The sequence below is a fragment of the Aricia agestis genome, chromosome 13, assembly GCF_905147365.1.
Source record: "Aricia agestis chromosome 13, ilAriAges1.1, whole genome shotgun sequence".
Lineage (NCBI taxonomy): Eukaryota > Metazoa > Arthropoda > Insecta > Lepidoptera > Lycaenidae > Aricia > Aricia agestis.
Window position 1 is genome coordinate 6,894,171 of NC_056418.1, and position 27,832 is coordinate 6,922,002.

The following is a 27,832-nucleotide window of genomic DNA, read 5'->3' on the forward strand; positions in this document are numbered from 1 at the left end:
CACCCATTATATAAAGTTTAAAACCATACATGAGATCATAATATTGTCCAGTTACATTATTATAATAATATTACTTCATTATTGTGAAACCCAATTATCCTCGTAATTATTTTCGTTGTGCACGTAAGAACGAGACAACATGAAAACTGATACGAGATTAAGTTGATATTAATATTACAAATGCTTCCCAGATGTGTTAGTATATTAGTAACACACCTACACTTTTGATTATCATAATATTCGTCTATTTAATCCCCCACATGTTTTTGGTATTTCTAAACTGAATAAATTTTACTTTGGTTGAATTTTTAAAGGTTACATTAGAGCCAGTCCACACGGCGCGTTGCGTCGACGCAGCGCTGCCGTTGCGTTGTTTGAATGTAAACACCTTAGTTATTTGAATGTAAAAACATTCAAATAACTAAGGTGTTCACACTGCGCGCTGCGTCGTCGCAACGCACACATGACGGACAGCAGCCCCTGAGACGAAGCGGGAGGGGGTGTTGAAGTTAAGACTGCTTCGTAATAACGCTGCGATATAGCAGCGCCCGTGTGGCCGGCTATGCGTCAAACGGCAGCGCTGCGTCGACGCAATGCTGACGCAACGCGCCGTGTGGACTAGCTCTGAATCATAACATTCACGTCACATAAATTACCATACAGTATGTAAATTAATAGTATCGGAAATATTGGTTGTTAAAAACATTTGTAGATATGTACCATCGAGGAAGTTGATTCCTATGCAATTGACAGACCAACATTATTTGGTCAAATATGTCAATTCAATGTCAATTGTGATCTGTCAGCTGGGTTTGACGTAACGCTACGAATAATAAAAACTAAGGAAAAGTAACTCCGTCAAAAAACATGCTCCACAATACTTGTCAAAAAAGTGTGCCTTAGGTACACATTTCAATACATTTGCAATATTTAGGTGACCTTGAGCGGTACTAGGCTAACGTTACACGACAGAAAAGGAACCAAATTTAAATCGGTAATAGTATGGGAGTTACGATTCCTTAGTTTTTATTATTCGTAGACGTAACACAACCAAACTACTTAGGTCCCCGATTTGCAAAGGAATCAACTTCTCTGATAGTACATAGAAAATATTTTATATTACCCTCTTGTATTTAAAGAACGATTTATCTTTATAGTAAATTCAGCAAAAAAATTTTCAAGTGAAATGTAAAAAAAAGTATTTCTAATACTTGATTGAGTATCGCCATTATACAATTATTGTCACTACATTACAGATTTTAAAAAATATAAATATTTTTTGAAACATGAAAATGAGAGCAGCAACTTTTGTTGAATTTTAAGAACAAAATTTTACAGATTTACCTTTTCTTTTTTCACTGACCACATTCTAATCTTAAAATAAGAAATAAAGCGACATTACATAAAAACATGGACATGAATACTAAGAAACTAATCAATTAAACATACATTCTAAACTTAATGATACATTACATTAGATTACAATAGAGGAAAATGAAAATGTTGAATAAAGTTGGGCAAAGAGTAAGCCATAAAAGAAAGAAAAGCAAAGGACAAGGGTCTATTAAGAAGGAAAAACCGAAAAAGGAATCAATAAAAATTGGAATGACAAAAAAAATTATAAGAATTGCCGGGATTAACAAAAAGAAATGCTTTATTGTAAGCAATTACATTCTCAATTACAAATTGTTCTTGTAGATTATGTTTATGTGTCAATCACTGAGTTACTAGATCAACAAAACCACAGTAAACAATTTTAAAGGTAGAAATAAATTTCATTTTATCTTAAAATTGTCACCAACTGGTTTTGTTTATATTTTTTTAAAAGATTAGATTGCAAAGAGATTATATTGCACATTCATAAGAAACACTCGAATGCGCCCAATATAAACTCTCACAATAACTACAAGTTCTTATTGTTCTGTGCTAGATTTTAAACGATTATTTAAAGTATCTGTATGCAATATTTTCTTAACACTATTCATCCAAGTCCATATTAATCACGGCAAAAACTGTAATTTTATACCTATTGGTGTGATGAGTCCATAAAATTATGAATGATCCGAGCTCCGTACGATGAATGTCCGGTTACACGTCAATTTTGATTCCTTCCACGATGCGATAGAGTGAGATAGAGAAGTGCTAGAATGATTTATGCACAGGTTCTGAGATTTATTGAAAACTGTTTATTTTTTTAGCGATGTTGTTGATTGGTCAATATTTCGTAGTTTGCTGTGGTGAATAATAAACTCCCGTCAATAGAACTCAGAAGCCGAGCACGAGTCATCGGCGAATCGGCAATCAAAATTACAAGCTTAACAGCTCTGCTGCGTGCAACAAAACAGACATTTGAACAATCTGACGGTGAGATTGCGCTGGGCGGGCCGCAGGCGCGTGATGCGCGTGTCGACCTCGCGGAGCTCGTGGGCGTGGAGTCAGTGGGGCGTGGGCGCCGGCATCGTGGTCACGGGGGGCGTGGTCGCGGGCGGTGTGCTCGCGGGCGGCGTAGCCGGCTGCAGCGGCTGGAAGGCGGAGCCGAGCGAAGGCCGCAGCGTGAAGCCCGGAACGGTCGGCTTCATCATCGATATCGGCTCCGTGTATGCTCCCTCGCCGGCTTTTAGGTTCACCTGAAAATTTACATGTTCTAGTGTAAGAGAGTGATGTGAGATGATTATTAGAAATTCATATAAGAATTGAATTTTTATTCTTATATACAAAAGAGTAAGTAGAATAATAGGGAAGATGTGATATTTTTATTTTTGTGTTTATTTTAAAGAACTCCATGTAGAATAGACCACAAGTATATTAAAAAAATTAAAACACTGGAATTTACTGAAAAAAATGCGGTTTAAAATTATTGTCATTTAAATTTTGGCGCCAAAACGGATCTATAGTCTGTATGACGTCACTACTGTTTGACAATGCCCTCCATTATACAAGTACTTGTATAATGGAGGTCAGTGCAATGCAAGAGGCCCCAAGTGATCATACCTCTCAAAAAGTTGTCATACCCCGCGTTCCATTTAGCGTTAAAAACACTAAATGGTCAGTGCAATGCAAGAGGCCCCAAGTGATCATACCTCTCAAAAAGTTGTCATGCCCCGCGTTCCATTTAGAGTGAAAAACACTAAATGGAACGCGGGAATATAATGTGTGACATCACTGAACATTTCAAGTTACTTTCAATTCGTAATTTTTGTAAAAAACAAACAATATTTTATAAAATATTAACCTTGCAGTGGCCCTTCTTTTATATTTTTTTAACGTTTTAATAGCAAAATTTTGATATTATATTAACATGCAAATATAATATGAAAATTTTGCTATTAAAACGTTAAAAAATATATTAAAATATATTCTGGTATAGTAGTAAAACACGTGCACCTATGAAATAAAAGTTACATAAGTTAGTTTATTTAAGTTAATGATAACACAAAAATATTTTTTTAATGCAAAATATTTATAAAAATTTATATCACTTTACCTTTTCACAACCATCAGGGGGTTCCCTGGCCAGAAACCGGTTGATCTGAGGGGAAGTACCGAGCTTTGAGCCATCCAAGTCCGGAGAAGAACAAACACTGCCGCCTGTAACATTTATGTTTTGTATTTTAATAAACAATTTATTATGTTCTATCACTAAAACTTATCGTTTGGCATACAAGGTAATATTATATCGTGCACTTTATATTATGTTTAGCACAAAAACAAAGTTTCATATTCATATTCAACAAGAATCTAATTTTATAAACATTTAAAATATCGATTAAGTAGCTTACAATATTACCTCGGTTACCAAAATCCTTCTAAAGCATATACTAATCTGTTGAATATCTACTATAAACTTATAAGTAATAACATTCCATTTCTACTGCAAGATACACCTCGAAAACAATGCACTTGGGGCATTTTTGTGCTCATGCTAAATCTTTCGTGATGGGTTCTACTGTAATTGTCACCGTAGGATTCACAATCCAATAACTTTATACGCAGTAACTAAATTGTATACCTACTTAAACTATTTTTAATTTTATTACTACCTAACCTATTAATTTATTTCCGTAAAGACATGATCAGGCAGTAATCTTATACTATAGTAAAATACACTTAATAGTGACAAAAGGTGTAAGTGTACTTTTTCTTAAACATTAACTAGAATAAATTAGACAATAACTAGAAAAAATATTTAATAAAAATGTAGTGTAGGAAGCAAGTAGGAAGTCAATATGAACCTTTTGCCACTACTCTATAATCTATCTATGGGTATAGCTGCTTTCTTCAAATGGTTTCAGCTTCATACATGCTTGGATATTTAAGTGCTCTCAATTTCGTTGCAAGGGGTTTATTAATTAGCACACTTCAACATCTAAGATTTCCCCCTTAGTAATGAAAATATTTACACAACAAAACTCCATTCACAGATGCTGTTTGTGTTGATCATTTGACAGACAAGAAGAGCAACTGTAAAGCTATCTGCCGTTTAAATATTTTCATTAGTAAGGATGTTATAGTATTCTTGTTTGTACAGGAATACACAACTGTTTCGAAACACTGTCTACTGCTTGTTTCAGTACGAATCAATTTATCTTAAGCATGTAAATGTTGTAGTGCACTACAAAAGTAATAATTCGATTGGACCTGTTGCTAGTAACTCTTCCGAACTGGCACTGGAGAGGGATCCCAGGGAGGGTGGATCTATTCCACAATTTGCACTTTCAGCTTCATAATATTTTACACATTTAGTTAAAATAAAGTTAAAAAGAAAACACACACAAACAAAAAGTATAATCTTAAAAACAAATCAACATAGAGTTAATGGAATACAGTCTTTGACAACCTTAAAATTGTTTAAAGTATTTACTATCAGAGAAGTTGATTCCTAGGCAGATATGGGACCTTCGTGGTTTGGTCACGTTACGTCAAACCCAGCCAACAGATCACAATTAACATTGAATTGACATGATCCTACCAAATGATGTTGGTTTGTCAACTGCCTAGGAATCAATTTCTTCGGGTATATATAGTTAAATTAGAATTTTAGCAAGAATAAGGTTTTCCAATTTCTAAAACACCATCTTAAAGTAGAATACCTACATTGAAATAAGGCATTAATCTATACTAATATTAAAAAGCGGAAGAGTTTGTTTGTTTGAACGCGCTAATCTCAGGAACTACTGGTCCGATTTAAAAAATTATTTCAGTGTTAGATAGCCCATTTATCGAGGAAGGCTATAGGCTATATAAATAATAAATAATTTCCCCCCATTTTTTCCACATTTTCCTCTTTTTCTTCGCTCCTATTAATCTTAGCGTGATAAAATATAGCCTAAAGCCTTCCTCTATAAATGGGCTATCTTAACACTGAAATAAATTTTCAAATCGAACCAGTAGTTCAAACAAGCGTTACAATAGAGCGTTCAAACAAACAAACAAACAAACAAACTCTTCCGCTTTATATATAGATTGGTTATTATCTTAAGAACTACTGGAGCAATTTTTATCTTATTTGACCTACGAATAATAAAAACTAAGGAAACGTAACTCCCATACTTCAACCGTTTTAAATTTGGCTCCTTTTGGAACACTAAAATATGACAATTCAGATTTTCGCCCAGGTCGTATCCCAGGTAACGTATCATCCCCGAGTTGGTCGCGATGCACAACGTACTCCTGTGCATCGCAACGTAAGCCATAAATGGCTCATGCAAGCCCATGGGGGCCTCTCTTGGCCTCGGCGGGGCAAAATGCCCCAACAGAGAAGAGCCTGCGCAGCAGCAGGCGCTCGCCGGCGGAGTCGTGGTGTAGGCTCACGCGATCCCGCGGCCCGCCCAAGGCGCATAGTGGAGTACCGCCGAGTTTTTAGTGGGTAGGGGCTGCGTCCACCACCATCTTCGGACGCAGCAGAGACCCACATACTTGCGGATAGGACCCCATCCCCCGCAAGGTGCTTAAAAGCATTTTCTCGGCGAAAAAAAAAAAAAAAAAAAAAAAAAAAAGGTAACGTATCATAATATTTGCGCGCCGGACGACAGCCTGCGCGGTTATTGTCATTGTCATAGTTAAGAAACAAATAATTGTCAAAAGCGGATAGTAATATGCAGTATACACCAAGCACATCTACTATCAGAAGAAACGAGCACATAATTATTATTTTAAAATCAAACATTTTCCTCTGATACTTAAGACATCGATAATAAATAATTATAATATACATGTCGACGCCCCCACCGAATAATCGGACAATCGTAAAAATGAAAATGTTCAGAAGAGCCAAAAAACTGATTTTTGTTAATAACTCCGTCAAAAAAAAAGCATCAAAGACTTTTTATATCTCAAATGAAAGCAAATTTTTTTGCCTATCTTGCTATCTTAACAATATTTAATTACCACCGAAGGTATTTTTGAATAAAGCAAAACGCAACTTATCGGTCTGGAGTAGGTCAAGCTCTGATCATTATTGTCTATTGCATGATTATTCGGGTAATTTTGCGTTTCGACTTCAATAAAATGCACATATAATATCTCATTGCAATATTATTCGGGAAAATTGTTTGGGATAAGAATATTGGTAAACACAACATTGGTAAGAATATTGGTAATCACTTTACTATTCGGTGATTAAAAAATATTGTACACTTTATAATTATAGTCATTGTCGTTTATTCCAATTATTTCCTACTATAGGTAAAATAAAAATAATATGTATTTTCTTTTAATACATTCATTATTTGATGACATAAATGACATTCTTGCAATCAAAACAGCTCTAGGTTCAAAAAATACACTCTGGAGACTGGCTCTATCATTTTAATAGTACTTATAATCATTGCAGCTGTTATTTAAAATGTTAATCATAACCCTCATCGCCACCAGAGTTGGTGTCCCAATAATTATGTTCTAATAAAATGAATGATAATGGCAGACAGTCTTCAGAGAACATCATAGGCCTTTCTTAAATGACGGTGCTTTAATCGTCGACTTCTATCTACATCGTAATATTATAGTTCAATGTAATCAGGATCAAAACTATGTTAAAAACTTCTCAAGTTACAAAACAATACAATATTCACACAACACACTATAACAGCACATCTTATAGTAGCTAGCAATCGCATTTCTAATTAAATACTGAATTGGGTCCCATTAGGACCTGCAGGACAACTTCCACGAATAATGTTTGACTGTCTGACAGCTGCTTGCACGCGTGAAACTGTAACAAGTGCTGTCGTGATAGTTTTGAGCACTTCTTAGGAGTCTTTGCGAAAGAAGAAAATATCTAAATATGTTCTCGTTAATTTGTAACAGATCTCGTTACTTATCGGTCACGAATTCACGATTAGTTTATTTTGTAGCAAGGATTGCCCAATGCCCATACATCCTTGTTTGTGAGAAAACCCGCATGTGGATTACAAAAATCGAAACAGAATATGATTATTTATCCTGAAAACTGAAGAAGACGGATTCCTACAATAACCGTAAAGTATAAAATAAAAATATGAGCAGTGTACATAATTTAACGAATGTTGGGAAGGAAAAATACTTTACCACTTGATGTCTTCCAAAACGACCGCTGTTCGTTCTTACATCTATGACGACTTAAGACATCCAAAAAGCTAGCCAGGGACAGTCAGACATTTTTTTTTTTAATGAAGAAAGTCTGACTTCCTGACTCTTGGGTCCTGTGTAAATCTCTGCGATGACTGATCTGATGCTGGTCTGAGACTGGAGGCTGAAGGTGAGTGGACTGAGATGACCGCGATATGATGGTCGTCGACTCAAATTCTACAAGTCGTCCAAAATAAAACCCAACCAATATGCCTTTATGCCTCAAAGGTGCACCGAAGACGCCCTTTATAAGTTAGTGAACCACATCAGAAAGAAGAGAGAGAAGGAGAAAATTTCTGTTATGGTATCGCCGGACACAGAGAAGGCCTTCGACAAAGCTTGGTGGCTAGCTTAGCTAGAGGTTAGGTGTCTGGGGAACCTGATGCGGCTGATCAGCGGCTACCTGAGTGGAAGGAGTGTGAAAGTGAGATGTTCAGGAGTGGAAGTGTGTAGTAGACAGCAACGTATTTACCCGAATAATCATGCAATAGTCGTTTATCGTCAAATCGTTTTGACATATTTTTTCGCAATAGCCTATTGCCCAGTTTTTGGTGTAAAATATAATTTTAAGTATTGTTATGGAATAAACACATAATTTTTTATATCTTTGTAAATATCCACAGAAAAAATCTGGAAAAAATTCACATGATGTATTTTGACTTGTAGATGCCAAAAATCGCATAACAGCAAAAACCCCACAATAGCACATTGTCTGATTATTCGGTGGGGGCGTCGATGTAATACTTAATTATGAACAAACCTTGTACGACTCGGGCGAATCTAAAACTGTCCGAGCACCTAGAGAAGACGTTTTCAGATTACAAAAATCTATGTGCTAAATTATTACAGAATTGAAATTAAAACGTAAATTTTGTACTTATAACTCACAATTAATATAATATTTTAATAACAGTTACAATATTTTAATAACAGTTACAATATTTTAATAACAGTTACAATATTTTAATAACAGTAAAAATTGCTCTGAATAAGGAAAATATGGGCGGTACGAGGTACTGTTGTGTTGTAGGGTGCGAATATTCCCAACCTCGGAATCGTGAATTAATGTTTTATTCGTTTCTGAGACGGAATTGGGAAACGTATCGAAATTAACATGCCGATTATTAATCATGCTTAAATCTAAATCTCGCATGAATATTTATCAAATATCACGTGCAAGTTATTTTTAATATCATTGTTTTATGTATAATAATATATTGTAATTGAAAAAACGATATAAATAAAATTATTGTCGGTTCAATATTTAAGTAAATATAGCTTTCGATAAGTACTGATTTTCCGCGGAAAAAGTCTGCGGAAATATTATGAAGTCCACAATCAATAATAATTTGGCTCATTACTTTTTATTGTGCTAAAAATATAAACAATTACAAAAAAGTGCAGTGACTTGTATGAGAATCATATGAGAAAAGCGCCCGTGAGTTTTCGCCGTCAACCGACCCGCGGCGTTGCCGTCAACCGACCCGCGGCGTTGCCGTAGCTTAGCAACGATATCCAAGAGGCCTATATTAAAGGAAATACTTATTTGTTTTGTCGATTGAACGTAATATATTTCATTATGTTTTTTTTATTTTAAAAAATCCGTAACAAGAAATCTGAGAATACCCATATCATCTTATAACGCATTTAGTATAATGTCAGCCAGACCCTAAAATTTCGTTGATGATTAAATGGGGATTGTCCATTTTTTTTTTTAATTTTGCTCATTACAAAAACATTTCGAGGAATAAGGTCAGTGATCGTTTTTCTGTATATAAACGAAAAAAATACCCATTAGTTACTTATATTTTTGAACAAATATGTTTAACCTTTGTTTGGCCTTCAATGGCGTTAAATTAGCAATAAATTCGACCAACATTACGTTTTGAACCTTTGGTAAGCTTCTCGTATCAGCTTTCACATAATGAGAACTTGCATTTGACGAACCAGCCATTATAAATAAGATTGAAAGGAAAAAACATACTGCAGAGGTCAATTATTGGCCGCCGATGATGACGTCAGAGCGAAACTTTAAAAATTTATTGAGAAAAAACTAGCCAATGAATTTCAAAATTATTTAATTTATATTCTTAAAATACCCTATTTTAACGAAAAAAAAATATAAAAAGTACATGTGATTTTTTTTGGACAATGCCCATTGTTACATCTTGCATTACACTGTCCATGGCAACTTTGTAAAAATTTTGTAATTATATTATTTTTTGATTATTGCGCTTTTAGGATAACATGTAAATTTAATAAGACAAACACAGAGATACCAGCTTAATTTTATGCAAATACCCTAGCATCCAACTTAAATAAACCATCTTTTTTGGGTCGACAAAAATACAAGAAATTTAAGCATCATTTTAAACAATTCACTTACAGATGAAAGGTTATTCCTGTATTAAAAGTCGTATCTGTATGACTTCTACATTATTTCACGGGGCATTTAGGCATTTTAACAACAAAAATATTGTAAAAAGCTACGTAAAAAGTAAGTAAACAAACCTATAGGTAAACAAATTGTAAAATGAGTTTGACAAAATTGTTATGTCAACCTGGTTGAATGTCACTCGAGTATATATACACGAAAAATTTTGTAGCCTTTTGGTGCACTTTTTTTGACGGAGTTACTCTTCCTTAGTTTTTATTATTCGTAGTATTTGACACTCTTGAAGAATAAACCGTGAAGGGACATAGGCTATTTTTGCGGAAAAATGTACGGTTTCCGTGAAATTCCTAAATTACGCGGAACATTTAGTAATGATATATTTTTTAAACTATGTATTCATAATTATTTTTTCTTGTTAAAAAATAAAATAAGACCTCAAAAACGAAACTGGTAAAAAAAATAATATAGAAAGTTTTGTAAGTATAAAATATTTACCTGATGAGTGTGCAGTGTGACAAAGATCATGAGGTGTCTGCGTGTTGACCGAGCGCCGCAGCAGCTCAGCTAGTGGAGCCCGATGACCTTCCGGAGTCACCTTAAAAATGTAAATTACCTATACATTACCTATATTACATTTAATTACATTAGTAGTCATATTACTAAACGTAAGAATCATATACGCTGGTGACAAACATGTTATGTAGCATTATACACGCTAGGTATTCTTAAACCACATAAAATATTACTTACTTCAATGTGTAGTATATTGAGTGATAAATTATTTAAACATTTCCTTGCATGTAGTTTTCCTTTTATGAAATGAAAAGGTGTAAACAACTTGTAATATTCAAAGCTATGCCAAATCAGTTACTGGACAATCATTGGTACAGTGCCAAGAGTTTTATTAGCAAGATTAAAATTTTAAATGAAGTAGCGTTTACCTTGTCGCGTATTCGGTCTAGATACGGCGTTTGGGTGCCACTCGCTGGGCACAGCACGAGCTTCTCTATCTCTTGATTTAGGCCCTCCACAGATGACCGAGCCGCTCTTAATGGTACACCGCCACTGCCAAAACGGGACCCTGTAAAATGCAGAATTGAAGTAACAAAAATATATTTTACAAATAAATCCACATTAGTAATAATTAGAAATCAAAATACTTCTGTTTTAGTGCTATGCACTTTCTGCTCTTGCTATGCTAAATTGGAAATATGCAAGTTGTAGAATGTATATTATTACTATTTATCAGAGATAAGTATTGGGCATTAACTCTTTGATGGTATTGGAACTTAAAATATCCATCTAAACAAACGAATCAGTCTAAACTCAAGGTTGGAGAATCAAATTACCACAGCTAGGGTGCGTTTCCAATGACGCGGAGCGGAGCGGAGCTTAGCGGTGCCCGAATTGACCAATCATGCCATTCCAGCGGAATGACAACGAAGATTTCGAGCATGGTGATTGGTCAATTCGGCACCACTAAGCTCCGCTCCGCGTCAGTGGAAACGCGGCCTAAGGGTGTTTACACACGCTGCCGCTGCGGCACCGTGTGTAAACACCTAAAGATTTAAAACATACATATTACATTAAAGGCAGAAAATGGACAGGATAAGTTCAAAAGCTGGCAGAAGGGACCAAAACAAGATTACAAGGAGAAAATACACTGTGGAATGAAAGAGACTGGTAGAGGCCAAAACTCGGTTCACACATTTTTAGTTACCATATAATAACTTTGTAAAATTAAAAGATATTAAATAATTATTGGAACTTACAAAAACCAGGACTCATAGTGTGTGAATAATCTCCAGATGCAGTTAATTTATGGGGTCTTGGAAGTCTATTCCTGAGGAATCTATCCAGCTTGTCATCTTCGCAGCCACGAGATGATCGTCCAGAAATTCCACCTCCTTCATCAGTCTGAAAGAGTAAAAGTAGTTGAATAGCCTAATTGAATCTTCGCAGTTTCTGTGGTAGCTTGAACTGTATTGTAGAAGTGTTGTTCTTTTGGTTCAATACTAGATGCTTTCATACATATTTATCTCAAGCTTTGAACAAATTATCAAGGAAAACATTATTGTGACTAGGTATCTCAGAGGATTATGTATTTTGTAACATTGTGTGATATGAGAAATTTGTATAAAAAGGCTTGCATTCCACAATCTTGTTGTGAAGAAAACTTAAACCTAGTAGTTACTAAATATTTGATATTATGGTATTTCAACTCTGCTTCTATACATTTTCATATAAATGTAAAATAAAAACTCAACCAAGCAAATGGCCATAGCATTTCTTGGTCGCACTGCTAATTTGTAACATTTAAACAGTACAACATGACATTAGTCGTTTATACTGACTGCTTTAGATCAAAAGTAATTGAAACAGAGTATAACACAATAATTTAATGTAGTTTTACATTGTGTCTTACTTGTGTAGATTTATCAACTTGTAACTGTCCCGCGTGGAGGTAGTAATCTCGTGACCACTGTCCTTTATGATATAATGTGTCTAGGGAGGCTGTCCTTCTGATATTGTTCGATCCAAACCTCCCTTTGCCTAGAATACACACAATGCAAACAAATTGTTAGTATCAAACAGGGTAGTATTATTTGGTAAATATTTAGTTAAGTTCTAGACCCATCATATTAAGTATTTTACAAAGAGTTACTTCAACAGACACACATAACGTTACAACTGCTTCTTATTTAAACAAATGTTGCCACTATTAGGATTATTATGAGGGTCATTTTTATGCAATTATCATAATCATAAAATTACCCTTGTAAGTACCAGCTCCAGGACTCCTCTGGCCGGACAGAGCGTGGTCTGGAGATATCCTCCGCCATATATTGGTGGGGGACAGCGTGGGGCTGTTGGCGGCGTTCTTCTTAAGCCCGCCGCTCTGCTTCATGACCGACGAGACCGGCAGGGTCGCCCTCATCGGACCCTGCTTGCCCACCGGACACTCAGACTGTTTCCGGACGCGACCCGACATTTTCGCTCCTTTTACTCTCCACTCGCGCAACGACTCTATCGAAACGCAGACCGCGACGAACCGCCACTTCGATGTCCAATAAAAGAACCGAAACCGCCGACGCCGCGCGACTCCTTTGTGAATAAATTTTGTTAGGCCACTGTGCTACGATCTCATATACGCGTCTTTGTAATTTACTATGGTAACTAAAAATTTCATTAAACGATAAGTAAGTGTGTAACGAAAATTGTACATAATATTCATTTAACACAAATAGTTGACGAAAAAGAGTCTATCAAACAAGTCACATTTTTTTCTGAACTACAATGGATGAATGAATAACACTGACAGATGACACGGGACATCGCGCCATTCTTAAATTATTTACAAACGCACTGTAAATAAAGTCTTAGCTAATTATGCAACGAATTGATTGAAAGTAATAAGAAAATATGCAATTATAGTAAAAACTAAACAATATTAAACTACTCGTTGGCATTGCAATTAACAGCTGATTACACCGCCATGACAGATTGTCATTGGTTATATTACAGATTATAAATTATTACAGACTGTCATCTTGATCTCATAAACCATGCATAGAGTATAGACTCTACCAAGTATAGTCTGTCAAAAAAGTGAAGAAATTAAAAAGTGGCAAAATCGTAGTGTCATCCCTTTTTTCTTAGGGGGGTATTGCATTATCATTTATATGATCATATATAGGATCCAATAAATATGATCATTTGATCATATCTGCCAAAGAATTCTATTTAAACTGAGGTAGAAGTGCTGTACTCTACGAAATGTCATTTAAAAAGCAATCCTAAAACAATACACTCAAAACATTACTCACACACAGAAACTAAAAGAATATACGTAGTCAAGTGCGTGATGCCAATATTATTTTGTAACAAGAGTGACATGGATGCAGGCCTACGACATTCGGTCATACCGAACGCTAGCGTAACTCCCCGAAGATCAAACGCCCGCAAGTACTGACTGCAAAAAAGTCTATTACATAAATTAAGATTTTTTTTTGTTATTAAGTTTATTGTTTTTATAATAATATTAATTAAACTTAAACAACAACTTACAATTAACTGGTATTTAATAGTACCTGCGAAGGGCGTGCGCGGGTGAGGTCAGTGTGAAGCGGGAGGGTGGTCGAATCATAGACATAATATATATGGGTCGAATGCATTGTGTATATGTTACCGTTAGAATGCGGAATACGTTAATGTTCAAATTAACTAGGTAATCTGCAGATTTCCTGATACCATCCGGTAAAGTGAGAAATTAAAATCAAAAAAGCTTATTTTTGTACTTTACCTAGTTAGTTTGCATAGTAACGAATGGTACATCGTTAAATTGCGGAAGACAGTGAACTAAACACTTTGTTACGCTCCTTCGCTGGGACTGCACCCCTCTGTTCCTATGTTGGACGATTTGGTCTATTATATTTTATCAGTGGAGTAACATTAACCACAACAACATTGAAGTTAATATTGAATATTTTATCCTTTGTTTATTTTTTTCTTATTATGGCGCTTCGGCTATATAACCATGGCCAGTGTCAAATAAGTGGCGGGAAAACTATGTTCTTGTTACAATTTTTAGCATCTATTTGGCAAAGTCCAAAGTCTAGTCAAAGTAAAAGTCAATGCAGTCAAGGACTCAAGTCGGTCGATTCAGTAAAATCGCCCATGACTATTAACAATGTCGGATGTGCAAAATCGTCATTTTTGTTTTATTTCATAAAATATGTCCTTATAACCAAGGCTATCATGAGCTGAAAAGAAAAATCTATATTATGCGTAGTTTCTGAAATAGACACATTAAAAATGTCGTATATTACTAAGATAGCCCGCTAACAATGTCGGATAGTCACTACCTACGTTATTAACGGAACGAGGAAGCGAGTAAGAACGCACGATGTGCCACATCCGACTATGTTAACGGAGGGAATGGACGTCGCACTGTCACTTGTTTTTTTGCTACCGTAGTTATATTTTTTTACTTTTCGACGCCATTTTTAATGTCTATAAGATCAGCACGGCCAATTAAAACTTGGTACTCAATCAAATGAAGAAAAATATAATAAAAGGTAAAAAATGCTGATGGTAATAATATTATGTCCAAAGCTAATGCTAGTGCGGAAAATGGTATTTACTATTCTTTAAAATATTTTTTAAATATTTTTAACAGTATAGCTTATGTTTTATTGCTTTAGATTTGATTATGAGATGAATTCTTAACTTCATCAACATTAATTTATCGTAGGTAACTTAAAATTGTAGGATGTACCACATCCAACATTCTTAACCGGTTTTTCAAATGTGTAAAATGTCGGTAGTACCACATACGACATTTTTAATCGGTTTTATAAATGGTTAAATTGTCGGTAGTGCCACTTCTGACATTGTTATGTGGATTTATAAATTGGTAAAATGGCGGTAGTACTAAATCATAATCATTTCATTTACTTTTCTTATTGATTAAATGGCGCTTGTAGTTTGTACCATATCTGTCGTTGCTTACCGACTTTTAAGAAATTTCATAAGGCTTTAAAATGTGTAATTTTTGTGCGAAAATTAGGTTTTTGTTCGCACATGTTATACATAATGAATTAATATAATTTTTTATTTATTAATTGTACTTTGCATGGTTTTGCGATTTAGTGACTAGTAGCCGCAATAAAGCCAGACTTTCTTGGCATTTTGCTATTAAGCAGGTAGGCAAAAAACATAAAGATTTACTCAAACTATGTAAAAGTGACATAATTCCCAAAAATAATATCTAAAATGCTATTTAAAATACCACAATGGATTAGAGAAAATCTCGGATGAAGAAGACTGCTTTTGAATAATTAATCTAATGAATACTAATCTCAATTTTTTATGTAAACAAAGGCTGTGGTGGTACGTAAGTGTCCTTAAATGTAGAAATTTTTAAGAACTACTTGACTCCGCGAACTTCGTTTCATGGGCCTGCAAAACAGTCAGTCCTTCGTCAGCACTTTCTGTATTCCCCACACATTTAGGCACTATCATCTCTCCAGCATATTTAGAAGATCTAGATGAGATCGATAGCCGGTCGTTCGACTTGCAAATATAATATTTTCCATTACACATTCGTGGTAGCCGCCGCCGTTGCCGCGTTGGCGCAGGCGCCTTATTTTGAGCTTTAATCAAACTGTCCTTACTTCTAAAATATTTGGCCCATGGTAATAATTTAAAGGACAATTCTATTTTTCACATAATTCCAATTAATATTTTGATATTTATGTAGCGAATATGCAAAAAAAGTCACGCTAGAAGGAAATGATTTGAAGTAAATTTTTTAATGAAAGTAATGGTTATTATTCGTTAACCATAAAAGATAGACATAAGCTGCCCTGGGCTTTTTTGTAGATAATGATGAGTACTATAAACATGTATAACATTATTTTGATGTATCATCAGTATTTTTCGTAGCGGAACGAAATAATGAAATTTTTGGCAATTTTTTACCATTATGGGTTATATTTTTGCTATTTTCGGTAGGATCCCTAATATTTTTCAGAATAATACATAGCCTGTGTTCTTTGCAAATGATGTAGCTTTCCAAAAGTAAAATAATTTTTAAAATTAGTTCCGTAGTTATTGAGCCCATTCAATACAAACAAACATACGAATAAAACAAACTTTTTCTCTTTACAATTAATCTATATTTTTTTATTTTGTTTAGTTAATTTAAGTTATGCTATCAAAAAGTCAACAAAATAGTGTTGGTAATAATTTTTAATTTCCATGTTTTAAGTAAGTTTTCATTTCGGATGAAAATTTGATTTTCCGAATTATTTAAATCATAAGAAATGTTTTTTATTTTCATACGTACATTGTTTTTACGTTTTATTTGACAGAAGTCCATAAAACTATTTTTTTTCTTTAAATTGTTGTCGTTTTTGTTGGTAATTTCTACATGCGACATATTTTTAAATTAACAGTTGTCACTTAACAATGACGTAAATGCCACTTCCGACAAGCAATCATCGATTTTCTACAAGCAACAATGTCGGTTCTGGCACTTCCGACAAATCAGCATTACTCGTACACCGTTAAAAAGGTCAGAAGTGACTTTTCTCATTTTTAGGCATAAAATACGAGATACTCATAATAACATATCAAACGTAAATAACTTTTATAGTATTACCCTAAAATTTCATGATCCTACTTGAAATAAGTAAAAAGTTATGCTCAATTTAGACTTTGAATCGCTCTCCTGTAAAGTTGTAGTTTTTCACATCCGACATTGTTAATAGTCATGGGCGAAATGGTAGATGCGTTACTAAAACTTTCGATTGAGTTTAGGAGGGAACACAAAAGGCACGTTTCTGGAAGTTCTATCACTGGCATGTACACTTGTGCATGATAATGGTAAATATTCTACCAATAAAACACATTAAAAACCCAGAACAATCTTAGGAAATTAATACAAAACACATTAACGTCACTCTTTCACAGTCTAAGCTAAACTCTTCCTTCGTTTATGTCCTAAAAAATGTTGACTTAAGCATGTTAATCTTATAACTACCACACACGCTACGGTCTACCGGAGAGGTCACCTGCAGGTATGCCTGCGCAGGTGTCACTCGAAAGAATTGATTCTTGATTTTGCGCCGGTCCAAGCAATGCACAGGTCTATTCCCACACACATTCCGATTTACTTGCGCAGGTATACCTGCCTGGTAGACCTCTCCGGTAGACCGTTGCGTGTATGGCTAACATTAGACTGTTTTTAATTGTTTATTATCGTTTTTTTTTTCTAGTTGATTTGATCTGTTACATTTTATCAGTGCAGTAATATTTTAGTTACTTTAATTTTAATATTTTATTCCTTTGTTAATGTCCTAAAAATCATATTCAATAATCCCTATACCTATAACTAAATAATATGATTTATTCAAACAAGAACCTGTTTTATGCAATTTACCGTATGCATGGTCGGTAATCTGCAAATTACCTAGATATTCTGCAGATTATCTAGTAATGTAAGAATAGCATCAATTTTTTGCACTTTAACTGACTCACCCAGAAAATTTGCAGAATACCGCGTTAATTTGCACTCTAATTGGCTTACGTAAATTAACGGTAACATATACAAACATACATACATACATACATACATACATACATACATACATACATACATACATACATACATACATACATACATACATACATACATACATACATACATACATACGTACATAGCCTGTGAGACATAACTCTTACTTTTTGCTTTGCTGTAGCCAGGTAAAAATTATTCATCTATTGTGAACAACTATGATAGTTGCCTGTGAAAGGTAATCCCTGACGATTTATTTGTATATTTTTTACAAAATCTTATAACACAAGATAGCATTTTGCCCTTTGATTACATTTAGTATTTGAAAAGAAAACTAAGTTTATTTTAAAATTTTCTTTACTAACCGTACACACTTGCATACGACCGTCGCGTACAGCGCGCCAGTGAAGACTGACTGCAACGGTGTGAATTAGCTCTATTGGAACGGCGGAAAATTTGGTGCGTATGGCCCGTCTACATCAGTTTAAATAGAAATCTTTGATATCTGCATATTACATTGTCATATTTCATTGATCCTATTTTACGTCATATGTGGTTTCAATAGCCAATGGAGAGCGCTAACGCTGACAGGTATTGACGTCAGGGTTACTAGGTCTCAGAGAATTCGATTTGTCAAAAGACATCGTCATTTCTAATATGGCTTGTTTTTTGTTATTTCAGCAAGATTATCCAAATATATAATTAGAAAAAGAATTACATTAAATTATTTGAAACATATTAACGAACAAGAAATTAAAAACTCTTTTTTTATATTAAATAACTGGCAACACCTATTTCTATGACCGTATTGGATCCAATCTCTCAGCAAATGTCAAAAATCTATGATCGAGGACCATTGACTTTTATAGAGTGGACTCGGCATAATGGTCTCTACCAAATCAAAATACAGTGGCCGGTCCGCTATTTTATGTTCCGGTTCTCCGAGGTACATAAACTGTCAAAGTGTCGTAATATAGGGATGTCGAAATTGAAAGAAAATATCGATATATCGATACATCGATATTCGAAAAAATATCAATATCGGTCTCGATATATCGCGAAAAAAATATCGATATATTATCGATATATCGGTAAATTTTTTCGACCAATTTGCTTTTTTTAAAATTAATTTATAGTCCGTCAAAAAAGTGAAGAAATTAAAAAAAGTTTGTCCTTGGATCGGTATGTTTATATTTTTACTAAATTTTTTGTTATTTTACCGATGGCTTTTACCTTTGACTTCGTATGTGCTAATTTAGTTAATAATTAGACAATAAATAAGATTTGTGATAGAATAGAATATAACATGGCTTGATTTTCGATATTTAATCAACATAAAAATTAGTAGATTTGACGTTTAGTGATGTACTTTTTTATCTAATTTAAAAAATATAAGATGAAGAATCTGCGGGGCTAAAATGGTCGCTTTGTAGAATCATAATATGAATCAAATTATGATTCATTTTCTTAAAATTGTAAAATGGTCACTCTGCTTGCAATTCATGTCTATTGTCTACAGATCGACAAGGCTTTACATGAACGTGGCGAAAAAAGGAACTAACGCTGCCATCATACAAAAACATCATTTTATGACAATTCTTCTTTACGTGCAGCGCCCCGCTCACGTTCATAAAAAGCAGCCGATCTGTAGTAACTCGTACTAATTATTAATTGTCAGTTTGACAGTTTTGACAATTCATTTGCTGAATTAATTGAGAGGAATTGCTAAATGCGACCATTTTAGCCCCGCAGAACATTTATTTAATAAACTTAAAATAAATTAAATAGTTTTATTAAAATTAAGGAGGCTCCTATATAAAAAAAAAACATATTTGCCTATTTTGTCTCTATGTACTATAATACATAGAGACAAAATAGGCAAAAATGATTTTTTATATAATATTAAAAAAATCATTTTTGATATCATTATAATATAACTGGACGCTCACTTATAACATCTTAGTTTATCGATAGCCTTGACAAATATCAACCGAGTGTCCCATCACTATAGACCGCCATGTTTAGCTCTTGGCAATATGGCGCCGGCCACACTTTTTTGTAGTTATGTCGCTTCCATCCATAGACTTAATATTATATACTAATAAAGGTTTATGCTTCCATCTGTTTCCTTATTCAATGTCAAGGACGCATTATACCATAGACTTAATATATACTTATATTGCTTATAGGTATATGCATTATACTAAACTAAATAGCCATGTGAAGTGCCAGCATTAAATATTATACTTACTACAAAGTACACCAAGGTTGTGTAGAGCATGTGTAGAGGATGTAATGAAATAAAAAGTTTGTAATAAATTTCGTTTATTTTTTATTTTTAACAGAAATTAAACAAAAAAATTCCCTGTGTCCTAAATTAATAATAATGCACATCATTGACAAATATTACATGAACAAAATAAAGAACAAAAATACCCATTTATACCAAAAATTAATTGGTTAAGTACCTATATTATTGTGTTAATATATAATAAATAATAATGCTATCATGAAAATTACATTGTAATTAAGTTTCTTTTATAATATAAAACGTTTAAAAATATACATCATTTGTATTTTAATTACTTAATACAGTCAGAAAAATATTTATAGCACAATTACAATAATTTAGGACACAGATACTTCAAGCAAGAAGTTTAAACCACAAAATTATCACATCTCAAAAAATGCATAACAATATTGTTTTCAATAAAATATTATGAATATATCACAATATAATAACAACTAAATTGAAAAAAAAAACAAAATTCCCAAAACCTTTCTCTATCTTATTACACATTTTGTCTACTCAGAAAAAAACCGAGAAGAATATAACATATTGTTATAATGTAATTATATTATAAGTACCAGTTATAAAAACACGGCAGAACTAAATTATTGGCGCTGAAAATCGCGAAACAAAAGCACTTAACCGAACCCCATACTAATATATATTTTTAAAGTTTACACAGCGAATATACTGTCGTATAAGTAGACGTTGTGTAATTACTCGCTGTTTAGATATTTTCATTAGTAAGGGGTAATATAGTAAGTAAATGAATGTGGTCTGCTGATTTTGTCCTAGAGGGCGCCTAGACGATCAATTTTATTGTTCAATATCATTGAAAAATATTATTGAATTTTTTTTTGACATTAAGAATAAAAGGCGGGCGCGTTGAATATCAACCCTAGATGGTCAATAATATAGGACAATACGTGATATTGCACAATGAAATTGATCGTCAAGGGGCTCGCTTAAACATCGGTAATGTTACATGAATGACAAAGATTGATCTTCAATGTTTTGTCAGAAAGGGACTGAATGAGACGGTAAACTGCATTGGCCAGTACACTAACTAAACAGTTATACCACTTAGTAATGGATCTACACAGCGAACAACAAGTTCTGCATGTCATTCTGCCGCACTCAGAGAATAATATCAACTGCAAAACTGTTAATGAAGATTTTGATTTAAACCTATTGGGGTTAGGTTATTTATACTGTCAAACTCTTCATTAAATTCAAGTTCAATCATGTCTCTGAGTGCGGCCGTTTGTCTGGAATATTGGATACGTCACAGATGTGGGCGGCGTAAATATTTTTATAGTAAAGGGGTACTTCGATAGCTATTTAACGCAAGTAAGATGATCATGCCTTTACTCCACGTTTACGTTAATTAAGAACCAATTCACACAGCGCGTTGCGTCAGCATTGCGTCGACGCAGCGCTGCCGTTTGTCCATAGCCGGACACACGGGCGCTGCACCATCGCAGCGTTCGCTTCGTCTCGGGGGCTGCTGTCCGTCATGTGTGCGTTGCGACGACGCAACGCGCCGTGTGAACACCTTGGTTATTTGTATGTAAAACAACTCAACGGCAGCGCTGCGTCGACGCAATGCTGACGCAATGCGCCGTGTGGACTGGCTCTAAGGGCCAACCCACACGTACCACAACCACATGACAACCACAACCACACCACGTGGTCGGGCGTATATTTCGTATTGTAAATGAACCATTTACATTAACACGTACCACATTTTGCAGTCGTTTTCGACCACTTGTGTGATACCGACCACATCGCAACCACAAGCGAACTAGTGGCAAACCACCAGCCCCGGATCTAGGGGGGACCAGCCGGGGTCTGTGCCCCGGGCGGCAAATTCAGGGGGCGGCCAAATTCATACTTCACGGACCAATGGCCAACTCATCATTGACCACGTAATAAAATATATTATAATAGCACAAGTACAGCAATTTCATGGCCATATCAACTTGACCGATACCCTGATCGCGGACTGCGGAGTGAGACGTAGTCAACATAGTTGAAAATACGCGCCCGGCTCCCGTACGCTTTTAAACCCTACCCTGTTAATTATATTAAGTATATATCCTACATAATATTGATAGCTGAAATTATATGGATGATAAAGGTGAAAATAAACATAAGTAGGTAGGGGGGGCGACATTTTTCAGTTTTTGCCCCGCCTGAAAAAAATTGAAGATCCGGGGCTGCAAACCACAACGTTGCGTGGATGCAATGACAGTGCGCGCACACCGCCCGCGCTCTTTCCTCTCCCCCCCCCCCCCCCCCCCCCAATAACCCCCCGTAAGTAACCACATCGCAACTACTAGCGACAACGCAACCACGTCGACATTTTGTTGGTACCACAACGCAACTTCAAAAAGCTGCAGCGACACCATTCACACGTAATAAGTATCACTGCTTGACCGGCATTTTGTCGTTGCGACATGGTGTGGTTGTGGTACGTATACGTTGTGGGTTGGCCCTAACTGTCTTCTACGTTGAAACAAGCAAATTACAGAAAAAAATCGCGACACTGATAATAATAATTTGGAATAGATTTTTGTAAAGATATAATAGTTTTTAATAAATAGATTGATAAAAAAAGCTGATGCCTTGTGATATTATAGTCAAGATTGTAGGAAAAGATGCTAACATACCTAGCAGTTTAATTTTATGAAAATATATTTCATAGCGACGGACTTATATCGTTATTACTTACTACATTTTTAGATGAAATTCTTACTGGATTTAAAACAAATTGTAGCTCAGACTTTGGAAGGAAGAAGTTTTAGTTCCAAAATCATGAACAATTATTATTAATCCCAATAAATATGTGTTGTTGATTTAAATGTATTGTGAAAATACAACAATTTCCTACTGCTTTTTAAAACGCTGGACATGTTTATTTATCAGAACCATATCTGAGAATCTTTTTCATCAAGATTCATGTCGTTTGATTTCGTATAAGAGAGTTGTATAAATCTTATATTGATTCATCAATACATGTCTAACTCTACATTCTACAAGGAATGTATAAATTTTAGTCTTCATAAGGTCTTCATTATTAACCATAATCAAGTAGGAATTTTAAGTAATTGCAATACATAAGTGAAGATAGGAATAAATGTTATTTGTCTCGCAACCCCATATTTTCTCTCAGAACAACATATAAGACATATAAATGGGGCTTATGATGTTATATCTTAAGCTACAATAATAGCTGTAGGCTGCGCAAAATTTCAATTAAAACTTGCCACTGGCATTTCAGGGGTAGATCTCGATTATTGGTAGCTATTGTATGTATGGTAGATAATAATAAAAGCATATTACCCCTTCCAATTTCGCCAAGTGATCTTAAAATTTTGCAAGTCTTATAGTATTTTTATAAAAATTTAAAAAACACTAATTCGTTCAGGTAAAATATTATGACCAAGAACCAGTCCTTTTTAGTGCAGTTTTATAGTTGTTACTTATTAATAATTAAAAAACGCAATAAAACTAAATTTCGCTCGGCCACATTTCATTAAATTTTGTGCCTAACTAGAGACTATTTTTATATTGACTATCAATAGACATCGGAATTACATACTTGCCAAATTACAAAAATTAACACTTTAGTTTGTAATCTATACTTTATCGTACAAGATTGGTAGCTTGTAAACATGCCATAGAATTTTTGATGTTAAGTGTTAACTACCAATCACCATTTTCGGTATAAAAATTTCTTCCAAGAGTTGTTTAGCAAAATTCCGAATATTGCTAAATATTATAATAAGTTTTAAGCACTGAATTTCCGTAAAGTAACGCCTGATTCTATTTACTATTTCAATAAGAAAATTAATTTTATAAAAGAAGCTGAAGGAAGTATACATAAGAATATTTAATCGATTGCCGATTGATTACATAAACGGAAAAAGAATGGAACATAATTACTGTTTTTCTTTTAAAGTTAGACTATGGATAAAACTGGACACTAAGCAGACAATAAATTACATAAATACACCAAGTAGCCTAAAGACAAGGTGCAAACGGGCCACAGACATAACAGGGCCGACTAATAATAATAGTTCCAGTCGAAAGCGGCCACTCGTAGGAAGAAAGTCGCGATAATTCACAACTGTCGTCGGTCGCCCGTTCGAACAAAGTCTCATTCAATATAAACAATCTAGGACCACTTGCGCCATCTGAGTTTCATTGTGAATAATCACATTGTCTTTTCCTCGAGTGTTCCCGAGGAAACGACAAATGATACAAGCGCTATCTCTGTCGTTCTTTGTATTTACGAAAGAGATAGCATGATATTTTGACAATAGCCCCGGCTGGCGCAAGTGGGTATTATGCTAAACACGATTAAGATGTACCAGTGTTTTGTGAGAGTTGTTTCTGTTCAGCAATCCACGCGTGTATGCGCCCCTTGAGTTCCGTGTTTGATTTCACTTGGTCCATTGATAGCGGCGAACGGTTGAATGGATCTGATTGGTCGCTCAGCAAATGCCTGTGAAATAGTTTTTGATGAGATCTTCCTACTTTCATTTTTCACGTTTGCATACATAATACCGTGAAATTTTTGAATTAATAGAGGATTAGGTTATGTATGTGACTAACAGAGAAGTCGATATAATATGGCGGACCTACATCATTTGGTTGGTTTGTCGAGTTGTTAACGATAGTAGTCGTCCATCGACATTCAGCTGGAATAACTCGACCATAAAACTTAGTAGGTATCTGCCTATAAATTCTCTGATATTTTTTATTTTTACTAGAGATCGCCCAATAGTCGGAATTCGACCTAAATTTCAACGACATTAGGACTACTACCTATATTTTGTAAAAAATATTGACTTTATCATATTTTTTTCAACTCTCGTCTCTGGGACTCAGCAGCTGATCTCAGACTGGCCGTGTAAGCATTGTCTAATAGTATCTAAGATTCAATAAAAAAAACTATAATCCATTTTCAATTTGTCACCTTGTTGTCAACAGACTTCATCCATAAATAAAAGAGTATAATTCGTATGTATAGGCTTGTCACCCAAAAATCTGTCATCGTTCCTAGTGTGTGTGTTGCAGTGTGTGTGTTTTATTTGTTAAAAAAATGTATGATAAAAGCATAATTTTAAAATAATATTAGCTCGATGCACTCCTTCACCATATAAACTATAACTGTGCAAAATTTCATTTACCTACGTTTCCCCATTTTTCGTCAAAAGGGATACAAAGTTTTTCGCTTGCGTATTAATATATAGATTTATTTATTTATAAAACAAACTTATCTACTATTACAGGATAACCCAATGGGCCAGTACGGAAGATAGTTATAGGAACTTAAACATTACAACACAATATAGTTAAGGACCTAGGTCTTATGTTTTACCTGGCGATGGTGGTGCGGTCGACCGTGGTGCGGGAGCTGGGCAGCACGACGGGGTCCAGCATGATGGTGCTCATGATGGGGTCGAGGAACTCGTCGGGCGCGTTCGCCAGGATCTCCTCCTCGCGTTGCCTCTGTTCTGCGATGGTGCTGACGCGCGCCGCCACCTCGCGGAGTGAAGTTATCAGCGCGCCACCGCCGATGCGGACTGGGGGATAAAATATCATTTAAAACATAATGTATGTAAGTAATGCAAATTTAAAAAGAATGACTCAAAAGTGTTCTTTATCAGTGGGAAAATGGGAAATATCTGACCTTCAAATTTTTTCTTACACAACGAAATTTGACGTCACGGCCATACCGTATCTTTGTAATTTTTACCGATGATTAACATATTCAGGTACAAGACGGTACTCATAAGCAGGCAAGCAATATAAAATATTATTTCCTTTTAGGCTTCGCTTGCTCTGCCGATTATGATGTAGTACCTAGCACGTCCTCGGCCAGCTGGAAGAGCTGAGGCGAGTAGGAGCGGCCGTCGTCGGAGACCGCGGCGCAGAAGCGCGGGTACCCGCCCAGCTGCACGTACATGCGGCAGATGTCCAGCACCGTGCGCGCCGGCTCGAACTCGTACTCCTTCATGTCCTTCACCTGCAATGTATCGTAGACATAGTCTCAGAAGTTGTGACTACTATCAGTTAAATTGATTCATATGTAGACAGCGGACCTACATTATATTTTGGTCGTGTCTGTCGTCTTTAGCCGCTTGCGCAGTAAGGCTTCTTACAGACGAACGGAACTTGTCGGAAGCGACGCGTGTCGTTAAACTCGTCGACAAGTGCCGTTCGTATATGCCAACTGTCGACGGCTGCCGTCAACGCATTGATGGCATTCGACAAGGCGGCGAAACGTTTAACTAGCGTGTCGTGTGCAAGCAGTTTGGGCGCTTGCGCAGGGAGACGGACGAAATTATAATGTCATAATTCATATTGTGCCAGAAATACCTTAAAATTCTTCTTATTCGGTCCCACCAGATGCATCAGGAAGTAATTCAACATGGCGGCGACTCTGTCAGCTAGCGTATCGTGCGCGAACAGTTTTGGCGCGTGCGCGGTAAGGCGGACTAGCGCACGCACCGTGTCGCGGCCGAGCAGATTATCAAAGCGGGCGAGCGTGCCCGTGTGCGAGAGGGACGACACGCGCGCCGCTCTCTCTTGCGCAGATAGGCTGTCCCACGCGCCTGACTCCCTGTTAAGATAAACATGTAATGATAAATCTGCAAACATTAATAATAGTCATGATCAATATATTTTATGGTACACTTGCTGCCTTACTAATAAAAATATTTACATCATGTATTTGCTATACAATGTTTTGTCCTTGTTTATCATGCGCCTTTAAAAAATGACAAGCGCGACTGATTAAAAACTATCCTATGCCCTCGGCCAGAAGGGATACTTTCTAGTTTAACCATGTCTCGAAGGGTTTCAAGATATTTTTGTAAAGACATAATATGTAAGTTACATCGACAATCTAGGTTTGCCGAGAAGTATTCGACTTAGTTTTATAATATTAGCTTTTTAATGTTACTACAGAAAATGTTTATGTAACATTATAATAAGTTGCAAGTTACTTAACATTTTAGAGATTGACGGTACCCACAATTAACGCCACATTCCTCCTTCCACGCATATCCCACAAGAGCAAATATGAAGGTCCAATTACATCAACGACTGTTAAAGTTAATGCTCGGATTGGTATCACGTTTCGTCTTTCATATGAATCAAAGAGACGACATGACATTTTAACAAGCTGTTAACACTTACAAACGTTGGACCTTAGCATCAACAACTCACTGTTCAGTCTGCAGTGTCCGTATCTGAGCCATGTTACCGAGGGCCTCGTCTAACAGGAAGATGGCGTCGTTTATCAGCAGATTGACAAAACGCAGGAATATCGGCGGATGCACAGCCTCCATGTTCGCCTCCGCCTCGTCAGCTAGATGACTGAAATGTTTTTATAAAGACGGCGACTATAGAAAAAAATCAAACATCGTCCATCTCTCTTCACACTCTC

General features: G+C 35.4%; 2 protein-coding genes across 2 annotated transcripts in view; both read right to left on the bottom strand.

Annotated features, from left to right (window-relative positions):
* Window positions 1-1,081: 1,081 nt before the first annotated feature.
* LOC121733233 (glucocorticoid-induced transcript 1 protein-like) lies at window positions 1,082-13,489 on the bottom strand. The gene is made up of 7 exons (XM_042123430.1): window positions 12,776-13,489; window positions 12,426-12,553; window positions 11,773-11,917; window positions 10,942-11,081; window positions 10,496-10,595; window positions 3,485-3,588; window positions 1,082-2,627 (listed from the first exon to the last, which is right to left on the bottom strand). The coding sequence occupies exons 1-7, from the start codon at window positions 12,990-12,992 to the stop codon at window positions 2,436-2,438; spliced, it is 1,026 nt and encodes a 341-aa protein (XP_041979364.1). The 5' UTR covers window positions 12,993-13,489; the 3' UTR covers window positions 1,082-2,435.
* A 10,705-nt stretch (window positions 13,490-24,194) lies between these two features.
* Window positions 24,195-27,832, bottom strand: part of LOC121733464 (ubiquitin conjugation factor E4 A) — a 38,938-nt gene continuing 35,300 nt past the window's right edge. The window contains exons 13-17 of the mRNA XM_042123740.1: window positions 27,613-27,762; window positions 26,761-27,004; window positions 26,245-26,407; window positions 25,760-25,964; window positions 24,195-24,880 (exon numbers count right to left, since the gene is read on the bottom strand). Of these exons, the coding sequence (XP_041979674.1) occupies window positions 24,736-24,880; window positions 25,760-25,964; window positions 26,245-26,407; window positions 26,761-27,004; window positions 27,613-27,762 (907 nt within the window). The 3' untranslated portion in view covers window positions 24,195-24,735. The remainder of the gene's footprint in view (window positions 24,881-25,759; window positions 25,965-26,244; window positions 26,408-26,760; window positions 27,005-27,612; window positions 27,763-27,832) is intronic.